Source organism: Haemaphysalis longicornis, unplaced genomic scaffold, assembly GCF_048455015.1.
Source record: "Haemaphysalis longicornis isolate Haplotype H1 unplaced genomic scaffold, Haemaphysalis longicornis Haplotype H1 scaffold_1, whole genome shotgun sequence".
Classification (NCBI taxonomy): domain Eukaryota; kingdom Metazoa; phylum Arthropoda; class Arachnida; order Ixodida; family Ixodidae; genus Haemaphysalis; species Haemaphysalis longicornis.
Genome location: NW_027526203.1, coordinates 197,039,178 through 197,051,554, shown reverse-complemented (window position 1 = coordinate 197,051,554; position 12,377 = coordinate 197,039,178). Strand labels below are relative to the sequence as shown.

Sequence of the window (12,377 nt, the reverse complement as noted above, 5' to 3'; positions counted from 1 at the left end):
AAATAGTTCAGTGTGTCGAGTTATTCCTGGTGTTCACGACTTTGAGGTGAATGCGTAGGTTGTCTCTTGCGTCTAGGAGCAAGTGATCGTCTGCCCGAAATGTCAGCTCTTCACTTACCCTTTATAATCATATGCTTGTATCGCCCTCCACGGTCATAAAAGGAGCACGTGGCATACATTACACCAAGGAGTGAGCCACACCGACCTCTGCAGCCCAGCGTCATGCCCAAGAAGACCGGAGGGGTCACACCATGGGTACCACCAGTTTTATTTCGCCTCTTTCAGGAGGCTATTTCATACCCGTAGCATGACAACCAGCTCTTGTTTTGTACGAGCTTCTAAGGTAATAGGGTTAACCTAGGCATTTTTAAAGCTATTTGGGTTTATATTGCTTCAAAGCAATGGCTTAGTTGTCAAAACTGAGTTTGAACGCATTAAAAAAAAAAATGTAACATCAGTTTGCGCTGACACCATGTTGCTAGCGGGACTTGGGCGGTTCCTGATCAGGAATTTACATCTTCTGCGTATACTTTTACGAAGGAACACTCGTATAGCTAAGATGCTTCGGCAGGTGGAAACATGTACGCTGCGTACACCTCTTCAGCTCTTTATTCGGAAGAACAGCAGACACCCCTGTTGGCTTTGTCCGCACTGCCATCTACCCAGAAGCACCTTTTGTGTGCTGCCCATTCAACCACATCTACACCACAGAGTGTGTGGGTGATGCGGAGTCTTACAAAGAACAGACAGATGTCATATCATAGCCCTCTGCTGCTCTCAGGATGGAGGCAGCTGTAAAGTTCCTATTATCTATGGCTGAGGTCGGCCACCTGCGGACCCCGGGCCAGTATTATGCGACCACCGGAACGACGTCAGAACCCCCGCCCTCTTGTTACTTGCCAACTAAAGGCTGACATTGCAGCTTTGACCTGAAATTGGATTTGACAGGTATCAATATTCACCCTTCCAGTTCACACTTAGCGAGATTACGTCTTGGTTTCGCTTCTTTGCCTAGGTCCGAAAAGAGACCAAACTTCACGCTTCGAAATAAACATGAATCCTATTCTAGTTTTGTCCACTATTGTCAATTGCCCCAATGCTTTCTCTTTGCCTGCAAATCCCCCAACCCACCGATTTTAATCCGGACTCGCCGTGTCGGCTTCCTGCTAGTCGGCCCTGAAATCTCACAAAATCTCACCGAATGAGTTTTAGATGCGGACGTCTTTTGGCTGTACCATGACTTTGAGTTTATTAGTTGGGTTCAGTTTGGTTTTTGGGCGTGGGAGTACGAGCGAGCAATAAAACGTGGAAAAATTACACCATCTTCCCGTGATGAGGATGCGAAGCATCATGGAGGTTCCGTGTGGTTCCATTGTGTTGCCGTTATGTTGAGTGTGGTGTTTAGTAGCGCCGGAGGGAATTACGCGCCATGGATGTCCCGCGTCCGTGCCCCGTCCGCACAGCGCCTCTGATGATGATTGTGGCAGAATGCCCCTAGGGATTGGCCAACCAAAGAATCCCTCCCGAGATAGCTTCGCGTTCAACCACCGTCGTCATCTTCCTGTAGGGGAACCGCTGAATCAAAAGTTTAGATGCGAAGCATCTCTTGCTCGGGGGGATGTCCCGCGTCCGTGCCCCGTCCGAAGCGCCTCGGATGATTGTGGCAGGATGCTCGTAGGGATTGGCCAACCAAAGAGTCCATTACGAGGTAGCTTCGCGTTCAACCACCGTCGTCATCTTCCTGTAGGAAAACCGCTGAAGAAGAAGAAGACAAAGCTGCGAAGAGGAGGGCGTGTACGTTGTTCTCAGCCGGTGAACCAACGTCAACAACCTTTACCTCACCTACGCTGACAATAAGAACATGATGGACGAGTTTCCGCGCCTCGAGGACCACCGCCTACTCACCGTAACACAACGGTACTTGTGTGCCTTTGGCACCGGTGTGGACCGGGACGCGGAATTCCCTCCGGCGCTACTAAACACCACACTCAACATAACGGCAACACAATGGAACCACACGGAACCCCCATGATGCTACGCATCCTCATCAGGGTTCCCCACGGGAAGATGGTGTAATCTTTCTACGTTTTATTGTTCGCTGGTACTCCCACCACACCGAACCAATAAATTCAATGTCATGGTACAGCAAAAGACGTCCGTGGACCACAGATCCCGTTCCCTAGAGAACAACGCTATCATCTCTCTTCGGCACTCTTCCGGTTTTCCTCTGTCGGCATTTTTCTTTCAGCCATGTGCATTCGAAAGACAAAGCTTTAACAACTTGAAGCGGTGGATGTGGATGGCGCCTTCTTGGGAGATCACCCGCAGTCGTTTCTCCAGGGCTGCTAGCAGTTCGGGGTACAACAGATACTCCAGATACTCTCCGGCCTCTTTGAGAACGTTGCAAACGCACTCCAGCTGAAAGAAGACAGGAATAAATTATTACGCTGCTGAACAGCATGTTCTTCGGCGACACCTCGCGTTTCGCGTGAGTACGTTTCGTTTGTTGAGGATGCTACAGCACACAAAACAAAAATTACCCTAACTGGGAGTTTTTCGGCTGAAATACGTCATTAAAACTCATCACGCCACGCGGATTACTCCACCTTTTGGTAGTATGATGGCGGGAAATCTACCAGGTTACTCTGCTGGCCAAGCGCCGTCGTAAGGTGGCGAATTTTCCGCGACTGTACCTCCCCCTCCCCCCACCCAAATAGGGAATCTGGCTGTGCATAACCCGCTGGTCCTAATGAGATAAAAATATCCCCCACGTCCTACTTCTCCTCCTCCATCGTTCCCTCAACTGCACCTCCTTACAATATGGCCGCCAGTTGGTGCCGTGTGTCGTGTGACCGCTAGCGTCTCCGACACTTTTTATGTGAATGTGAAAGCGCCCGCACGAATAGATATGAGGTGCTTCCCGCCAACCGCACTCGTTGTGAACATTGTGGAACCGGCCACGACTAACGTGCTACGCCCTGCAACGTCTCCCTCGAGTGATCTTCGAGCCGACGGAGTACTCCAGCGAACTAATGCGAGGACTGAATGCAGTGACCGCAAACGGAGAGTGGCTCGCTGACAACACTGCTGTCCTTCCTCTGCGAGCCGGTTCACAGTAAGCATTGCACGTTTTTTAGATGCGACGGCATCTCCTTCACTCGCCTTGTCCCTCCATACGGCGTTGTCGTTGTCTGTCCACACCCCTCCCCCATTCTCCTCGCCGCGCGAGCTGCGCGCTCCACCGCTCACCGCCTCTCCGATAGCGAACCCTCTCTCGCGAGGGGCATTGGATTGGATTCGATTGGCTTGGCTTGGATCGGATTAGATTTGGATTGGAATAAAGTGAATTGTGTTGGATTGTATTGCGTTATAGCCGCGCCATGTTGCGTCATAGCCGCGGCAGATGGTTCACGGCACGTTTCATGCGTGGGAGAATCAACCTAACGGAAACAACAACGGAACCCCCTATGCGTCGCATCTACACAGGGGTTCCCGTGAGGGGAGGGGGGGTAATTTTTTCTTGTAACCAACACTTTGGGTGGACTGTGGCCCTTGTGTCAAACTAGCTCAGTGTGTTTCCCGCGCCACTGCACCGGCGATTGTCCGCCTGTCGATGACAGCGTTGTGCCTAAGAGAGGAAGCCATGCACCCGCCGAACTATGTAAGAGCAATGCGGTCAGTGTCAGCTTCCGCAGAGCCGATTTTCTCGAGAAGCACGAGCGGTGGACCCCTAGCCTGGTACGTGGTGGATGACAGCCGCGTGCACTTGGTGGTTTCACTGGTAGGACGATGGTCCTGGCGCGTCGGGGAAAGTAGACACCCCCCTCCTCTATTAGCTGTGCAGGTGGAAATTGAACCAGCGGGTGCAAGTTGCGGAGGACTTGTAGGGTCAACGGACATGTGTTTCCTTTGAGACCGCTAAAAACGATGTTGAAATGACACGTCACAACGACTGGAATCTTTTCGCAACTTTGGGGGTGAGAAAGAGGGGGAGGTGTGCGGGTAAGCCGAACTGCTACCAGCTACCACAACACCATAAAAGAGGGGAAGAGGGAGATCGAGAAGCAGATTGAGAAATTGGTCGCAACGAGGGTCGTATACTGGTTAGAACAACTTTTTCTTCACTCCTATGACGTTCAACAGCTAGTGAGCGGAGGTGACTCGAATGAAGACGGTACCTTGCATGGCTTTGAATAAAAATTCGGGAATTAGGGAAAGTTGAGCACAGAGTGGAAAGTGTCACGTCAATACAATGCTGTTTCTTTTTTCTCAGGTCGGCTGCAAAACATGGGCCTGTATTTGTTGCTTTATATTTAAAGAGTTCTGTAATCCCCAATAACCCCGGTGCTTCAGTGGCTTCGTTAGGCGGTGGCTAAGCCAGTGTTTCGGAAGCAAGTGCAAGCAAACAGCGCAACTATCAATGCCTTGCTGACCTCATTATTTGCAAATGGAATACATTTTTTTTTTGTGTAAAAGAGTTGTAGTAGATAAAGCCCTTGCTAAAATACCCTGTATATTCAATGCACGCGTTTTGCTGATTGAGCCTGTTTTAATTGTGTTATGTGCGCGTTGAAATGCATTTTTGTGTTTATGCGATAGCTATGCAGTAAATTGCAGTATTTTGCTGCGTGTATTTCGGAGCGCAAAGGCACTGACAATTGTCTTTATATGTCTTGCTCAGCGCCTATTAGATCGTAAAATCCACAGCGATATGACGCGAGAGGAAAGAGCGAAAGATCTATGCCCATTGCGTTTTCAAACCTATTCAGAGCCCCTTTAAATGCATCTTCATACTAGCGTGACCATAGCTGTGATTAAGGCGAAGACAGGCAAAATTGTTAATGAAATATGAAACAGAGTAAGTGCCCCAGGCATTTCTAGGAGTAGGCGGCAGCAGCTCGCGCCGCAGTCACCTAACAGATAGCCAATGCATCAGCACGTATGGCAGCACTAAAGCACCAGTCGTCACCACGTGCGAATATTAAAGGGACACTGAAGTGAATTTGTCAAGCTCCCGTTTTTGCTTGCACTGCGTAGACTGGCTCAAATTAGCACACTTTTCATCGTTTATCCGGTTGACAAATCGGTAATTATTTTACAAAGCGCGAAAGAAGAAAAACTACCATGCGCGGTTTGCGGCGGCCGCACCAACTAAGGCTGTGACGTTGAGAGGAGGGGCGCCGTGATTGGACGATGCCCAAGGTTAGCAATCACACAAGTTTCGGTTTCGGTTCTGTAAAACATAACCAATGGCTTTGTTGGATGGGCATTCTCAATATCTCAGTAATCATCGTACCGCGCTTCTGCCATGTTGTCGGCTGTAAAATGCACAAGATAAGCCTCCCAGGACGGCTTGTAGTCGTAGCATTCACTAGCCGAGACCTACGCAGTGCATGAACGCCCTCCGCGTACCCGCAGACGCCCAAATGTCATGCGCTTTTCCCCCATATTTGGAGCTTGCCTCCCTCATGCCTGTATCGTAAAAAGCGTGCTCGCACCAGGCCAAGGGTCTGTTCATTCTGGCCTGTGCCCACTGCCTGCAAGCAGTCGGTGCTTATGGCAACAGCACGCCAACGAGAACTCGCTAGCGCGCCAGTGCCAGCCTGCGCGCGTTTTGTGAACTAGTTCGTGTAGCCATGAACGTTGCGGCCCCAAAAAAGGTGAACTCAATATAGAAAACATCGGCGGAAAACAAAAAAGTTAACTTACAAAAAAAAAAAAAAAAAAAAGCACGTACCCGCGGGGATTCGAACTCGTGACTCGCAAAACATTTACGGTGAATTCCTAGCGCCCCAGACTGATAGGCTACGGAGCGGGACGCGAAAGCCTTGCTAATATAGGGTATATATTGTACAACCGGTTTACACTTTTATTTAGTTTTGGCATTTCAAGCCGCTTAGGTGACTATTTGTTGTACTGCGATCGTGCAGTAAGCGTCGCCCGAGTTTCCACAGCAGCTCACGTCTAGCAATTGCATTTCGTAGACGGAAAAGCGTTCGCAGATGCGTAGTCGTGCTGCTGACCGCTGTGCTTGTTCGCCCAGCGCAAAAAAGTGCTTCCCGCGCCCTAGTTTTACGCTGTACGGTAAAAATATCAGTTGATTTTATTTGCTTAGTACCTATATTGACTTTGCTGACTCTTCTCCCGCCTTCAAGAGGCCTTATATTTTCCTACTGGCGTACCAGTCAGCGAAGCGTCGCATGTGCAGCGCTTGTGTGAAGCGACCTTGACTTGGAGCTAGATACAGTGTACAAACAAACCAAGTAAAGAAAGGCACATTCTTCCATTCACAAACGTGTCCTGGCTTCGTTTCAACTAAGCGAACGAATTGCGACCAAGCAATTTTTTTTTAACCTCCTTGATTGCGACGACCCGCCGGCGGCCGGCGGACGAAACGCTGGGCCGACTGACTCTGTCGGCCGGGGAGCCGTGCAGTAGCGCAGCCGTGGCGCAGCCAATTGCCAGCTCATCCCCTCCTGACGTCACACGAAAACGCCACAGAAAATGGGCGAGCGTAAAGAGAGGAGGACAGCGTTTTCGAATTAGTTTTTCTACTAAATAAAATCGCGTAAACGCGCCTAGAGTGGTCGAAACATGGCCTGGGGACTCCGGACTACAATTTGCGCTAGTAATCCCGCAATGTTTACATATCACTTCAGTGTCCCTTTAACTGCACGGACACTGGTGAAACACCTACGCAGGTCATTTAAACATAAAGAACTTATGATAAATTTGCTACAGAACTGCGACGAGGAATTTCTGTGTGATCGCAATAACATGGAATCGCACAAGTGTAAGCGTAACAACAGGAATTTCAACAAACAAAGCACAGATGCGTTGTATTATTCCCAAGACCGTGGGATGGTCATGTGGTTGTTTGGCAGTGATTGTTGGACACAAAAGGAGATGCGCACTAGAATTGTGAACGGCAGCGGTAGCTCACCTCTGCCTCGTGCGACAGCGGAGCAGCCCTGAGCATCATAAATAGGCTCTTAGTGAGCATCACGGCCAGCTGTGTTTCTGAGCAGGAGGCGGTGCATCCAGTGGCATGTCCAGATTTGCATCGCAGTCCGGCAACAAGGTGGGACATAAACTCGACAAATTGCACCCAGCGGCGTGGGACAGCCGCGGTGCCCTCGAGTTGCCTCAGCAGAATTTCCCTCTGCTGGAACATTCCGATGATGCACGAAAACAGCGCCTTTTCGAAAACTGAGCTTGGGTCCCCCTGCGCAAGGGTAAGCAGATGATGCAAATGTCACATTGTGAAAAGGGCTGCCAGCGGATAAAAAAATACACTAACGTATCATTGAGTCTCTCAGTGTATTGACTGAGACATGAGCAGAATGAGACATCAAAACGCACATCTGGAAGTGGAATGCTCCATCTATATTAAGAAATATTGGAGAACTGAATATTGATAAGCACATCACGCATGGCGGGAATCCTCTGGGCTTTGTCTTGGAGCGTGAGCTCAAGGTAAAACACACGCAGACAATGCTACGAGGGCTTTTAAAGGAGCCATAAAGACAAATTACAAGTTGGGTTTATTAGAAAGACTGCTTAGTCCCGATAACATAGATACCAATATCATCACAATCTTCGAACGAATAACGGAAATATTAAAGAAAACGTGTGAAGCAGTCGCGACCCCCTAGACAATTTTCAGAAACTTTTCTGTGACCTCACAGAACCTTCTTTGTGCGATTGGCGGCCGCCTAACTGACCTGTCGCGACGACACATGACTGGACGTCTGTAATGGGGCCTCTAGTTCCATTTCACCGCATCACCTGAATGCTAACGTGCAGTTAACGCACTGAAAATTGTTTTATTGTTGGCCTGTATGACGTCATTCTTGCTCATAACAGGTCACTGTGGCGCAAATTTTAAAGTTTTTAATACTTCTTGCTTTTTTTTTCGTTAAAAAACACCTTTCGTGGCTGTAATGGAGCTGAGTGAGATACTGAATCCTAGTTCTTTCAAATTAAACAAAGTTGTATTTTCTCTTCATGGATCCTTTAAGGACTTCCTGTGCAGTGAGTGCGAGACCATTCGAGGTAAATTGCCAAAATTTCCACCCGGCTATCTATAATTAGTCTCCAACTGCCAAATTTATCCCAGTCCTGTCAGTTTCATTCTCCTGTCACTAATATTCGGCGAAGTCATAAAGTACTTCGCCACGTCTCTCATTTCTACTTGTATTTTAACGTGCTCAAATCAGCACCTTTAGGGCTAAGCCGCCTGATTCACTAGGGTCGAGTTTAGTCAACCAGTGTCAGCGAGCCGTGGTGGGGTAAAGGATGATGCCCATCGAGCCGCAAAATCATCACATTTTATTTTCAATCTAATCACTTGTCTTTGCTGGAGCGATACGACAGCATTACTTGATCAGGTTATACATTGAGGCCCAGCCGTTTATTGAGCCACTCCACTCCCCTTTAGCGTACCGCACACTGGCCATTTTAAACTCCATATCTAATCCACTATGAGGCCGCTTTATTTATTTTGGGGTTTACATTTTTTGCCAATACAGTTAGCTCTCACATAAGAAAAATAAAATGTAGTTACAAGACTTTTATACATTCTTTAAAATATTGGTCAATTCTCTTTGCCATCATGGATTAACCTGAATATACAGTATAGAAACGGAAGTGATGCACCAGATGCTCAAGGAGGAAAGTGAAAAAAATGAAACAATGGTCAGACGAATTGTCAGTAGTTTTTTTTATAACGGAGTTAACTGCATGAACGGACATCTATGTTTTCGAGTAGAAGCCATCTACACAGCAATTTATATACAGATAGTTGAAGCCCAACTTACACCAATAAGTACTCCCAGCGAACAGCAAATTCTTCGCCGTGAGGCAGCGGTACCATTCAAAGCAGCGATTCCACGAGTGTAGTTTGGGAATATTGTTTGCCTTAAATATTTCGGAACACGTTATTTTTTTATTTAGTAAGTATGCGGCTATCAGCTTATGATCAATACTGACACTTAAGACTGCTCTTTTACTGGAGTTTTACTGCAGTGCATGACAGCAGGGTTTCCAGGTGTTGTTTAAATGAAGCCTAAGACCATTTTAAAATTTCGTAATAAGTGATGAGGTGGCAGGCATATATGTATGTCACAATAACCAATGAAGAGATCACCAAAAACCTGTTCATAAGGTCACTGTGGTGGCCACAACTTCTGTGTAATTAAGAAAGCCACGCATTTTTGCCTTGTCAGGAGAAGTAGCGATAGGAGATTCACTTTCGCATGAATGAAAATAATAGCACAAAACTGTACGATGCCTGTTTCAACAGAATGTTTTGGAACTAATTATGGCTGAGTATGGTTCTAAGTCATCACGTGTGTAGCGAAAGTGAAAGAGAGAGAGAGAACAACTTTATTTAGCCGCACAAAATTGCGGCGACTACGTGCCGGATGGGGTGGTTCCCTCTTCACGGGACCTATATGCTTCCGCGGCTGCCTGGCCCCTGGAGATCAGGACGAGCTGGTTATCCAAGGCGGGGCTGGTTAGCAAGGTCTCCCATCGCTCGTTAAGGGATGTGGGAAGGGTGATGGAGGATTGGGTAAGGGGTGGGGGGATAGCGATCGGTGAAATCGCACTCTCCGATGACGTGCCGGAGCGTGCCCAATTGCCCGCAGAATCTACACTCTTTCTCATATATCTCGGGGTACATTCTGCTTTAGCGAAAGTGAAGCTATTGATAAGAAGAATTCTAATGACAGAAGTAGTGGGCAAAAGAGAAATATATTGACCATAGACGGTCAGGTATGATGGCTTGGTGCAACCAACGGACGAAATGGCCTTGGTCCGGTCATAATAGATGGAGGGTTTCCCATGATGAAGTATGACTATCGCAAATCAAGCTCGCCTTATTGCGAGTTTTTCAAACAAGGGTATTATCATTTATTATAATTCAGCTTAAAACCGCTTCTCGTACTCGTAGCAGCCATCTCAATGCCTAAAGAACTGCAGTCGACACGTCGCTTGCGACGCGTCGACGCCATTGAAATAAATGCAGTAAAATGTACCCGTACAGGATGTGTTACCTTAGTAGCGTCTGATTTGAGTAAGTGTTGATGCAACTATTACATTACCTGCTGAAAAGCATTTTTACAAGTACTCTTCCCCGGTTAAATTTGAAGAATTCGAATCGCCATTTCAGTTATGCAGCGGAAAGAACGCCCTCTAAAGCACCCTAGATTTTCTGTTATAGGGCACTGCGATCGTTCAATGTTGCTTTGGTAATTAAACAACGAAGTTTTAACAGCGTCTTCCAGAGACGTTGAATTCTGCAAACTGTACAGCCATTATTGGCCCTAGTGATAGGACAGTTAAGGTACAGCGGCGTGCAGGCATAATTAAGGGTCTTGTTATTTACGATGCAGCACAAATTCGAGAGGGAATGTCGCTGATTCGCGAAGTTATGCGATGATAAGGCAAACCAGAAGTGCAACTGTGCACGACGACCACAAGTGGTTTCTCCAGTCAAAATGTTTTGTCATGTAGTATATGTGCAAATTCTATGCGTGCACTATATGCCCTAGAAATTAGAACAAGGAAGCACAAGCGAAATGTTAACTCACGTGAAGTATTGTCAGGCACTTTTGAGATGTTTCTTTGGTATCCTGGGAAGATCCCAGTGCCCTTGTAAGCCACTTCGGAAAGTTGCTCCTTCGTCACGTGCGCTGGGCCTGCGCAGAAGAAATATACAATCTGCATGCGTTGGTTTTGAAAGAGATTAAAAACTACCCAAAAGCTTTACTGCGCGACAGATGCAGAAACAACATACAGGACTACCACTTCTGGCGTAAGAGAAATGGGAAAACATTTGAAGACAGAGAACCAAAGTTCTTGCACGAAATAAAGTTGATTGGATCGAAATTTACTCCGAAATGGAAAAGAAGTAAACACGAGGATACAGACAAACAGTCTATAAACGGTTCTGCGCCACCGAATTGAATGCTGCGGCATTTGTCGGGAATACATTTATTTCTGAAGTCTCATTTATAGAACCATCGTATTCAATCGAAAAAATGGGAGATCAAACAAGAATAATTCATTTTACGGACTCTATAACTGCGAGACCGCCTAACGGAAGTGGACACATCCTGACGAACTGCGCATGCAAATGGGGACAACAGAAACACGGACAGGCGCTTCTAACTGACATTTTATTCCCAGCTATTTGTACCATTTAGCACAGCCCACTACAATGTGAGCAACTATTTGTCGGCGCACACAACCAAACGTGTTCACTCTTAGTAATTCCATACCAAAAAGCTACGATAGGTCCTTATCTGACAATGCTAGGGGTGGGTGGCTCGCACATCCTTTATTGTGACGGAAGATGTGCAAAACTTCTCCAATCTTTCTTCACATTTGTTGGAACTCTAACAGGATGGCAGTGTTATCCAAGAAGAGTGTGATTCCCCTACTTTTCAATGTGAGCCCGAATAAGTACACCGGCTCCTTTTAGGCAGGGCTTTTTTCTCCGTGTTTTCTTTCTTGTCCCTGCTTGTGTGCGCTACTTGTCGACAAGTTTACGCCTTTTCAATACAAAGAGTATTGTGAGCGTAACATACGACAAAATAATCAGATAAGTTAAACTCGCGCGGCTACGGGCGGCTAACAAACAAACAAAATAAATTCGACGTCATGAATTGTATCATCTAGTTTGTAACATGTATACGTATTTTAGGTGCGGAGCACTTCAGGAGCTCGCCTTGTCAGCGTATCTTGCTCGCCGGACCCACGTAGAGCCACAGGACGTTCCGTCGCAGCGGCAGTCGTTGCGGGATAACCCACGGCCTTCGAAAGCCAAGAAGTTTATATAATCCACAGCGTTCGAAACTCATGAACTGCTGGCGCTTGTCATGCATCTGGCCGTTGTTTAGTGCAAAGAAACTAGGTACAATTTGAGGCAAAATATACCTAATGGACCGGCAGCGCCTGCGTTAACTTACTTAGGAACTTCGTTGCGGTGGCTTTTACGATAGTCAGCGAAAAAAAAAAAAGTGGCAGTGCTATGCCGGCACGTACAGTAGGAAAAGCAAGCACAAAAATGGGCTGGTGATTACGATACCTCCCAATGAGAAATCTGGGCGCACCACCAGTGCGCTGAGGCAGCTTCACTCGTAAGTTCTCTGGACGGCAGCGATGAGCCTCTACGTGGGAGGCGCAATGTGCGGTTCATGAAGGTACCGCGAGCCGTGTATTAGGCAGGGAACGCACACAGTCACGCGCACACATTCCTCCCGCGCAGACGAGCGTATGGGGCTTTCACAGCACACTGCCCCCCCCTCCCCCACCACACACTTTCGGAGAGCGCTCGCGCCCTCCGAAAGTGTGTGGTGGGGGAGGGGGGG

General features: G+C 47.5%; 1 protein-coding gene across 3 annotated transcripts in view; it reads right to left on the bottom strand.

Moving 5' to 3' along the window:
* Positions 1-251: 251 nt before the first annotated feature.
* LOC144140962 (uncharacterized) overlaps positions 252-12,377 on the bottom strand; it is a 30,930-nt gene continuing 18,804 nt past the window's right edge. For all 3 annotated transcript variants that reach the window (XR_013316400.1, XR_013316401.1, XM_077672447.1), the window contains exons 6-8: positions 10,596-10,703; positions 6,944-7,225; positions 252-2,418 (exon numbers count right to left, since the gene is read on the bottom strand). Coding sequence is in view for 1 of the 3 variants with exons in the window: in XM_077672447.1 (XP_077528573.1) it covers positions 2,245-2,418; positions 6,944-7,174 (405 nt within the window). In the remaining 2 variants the exon portion in view is untranslated. The remainder of the gene's footprint in view (positions 2,419-6,943; positions 7,226-10,595; positions 10,704-12,377) is intronic.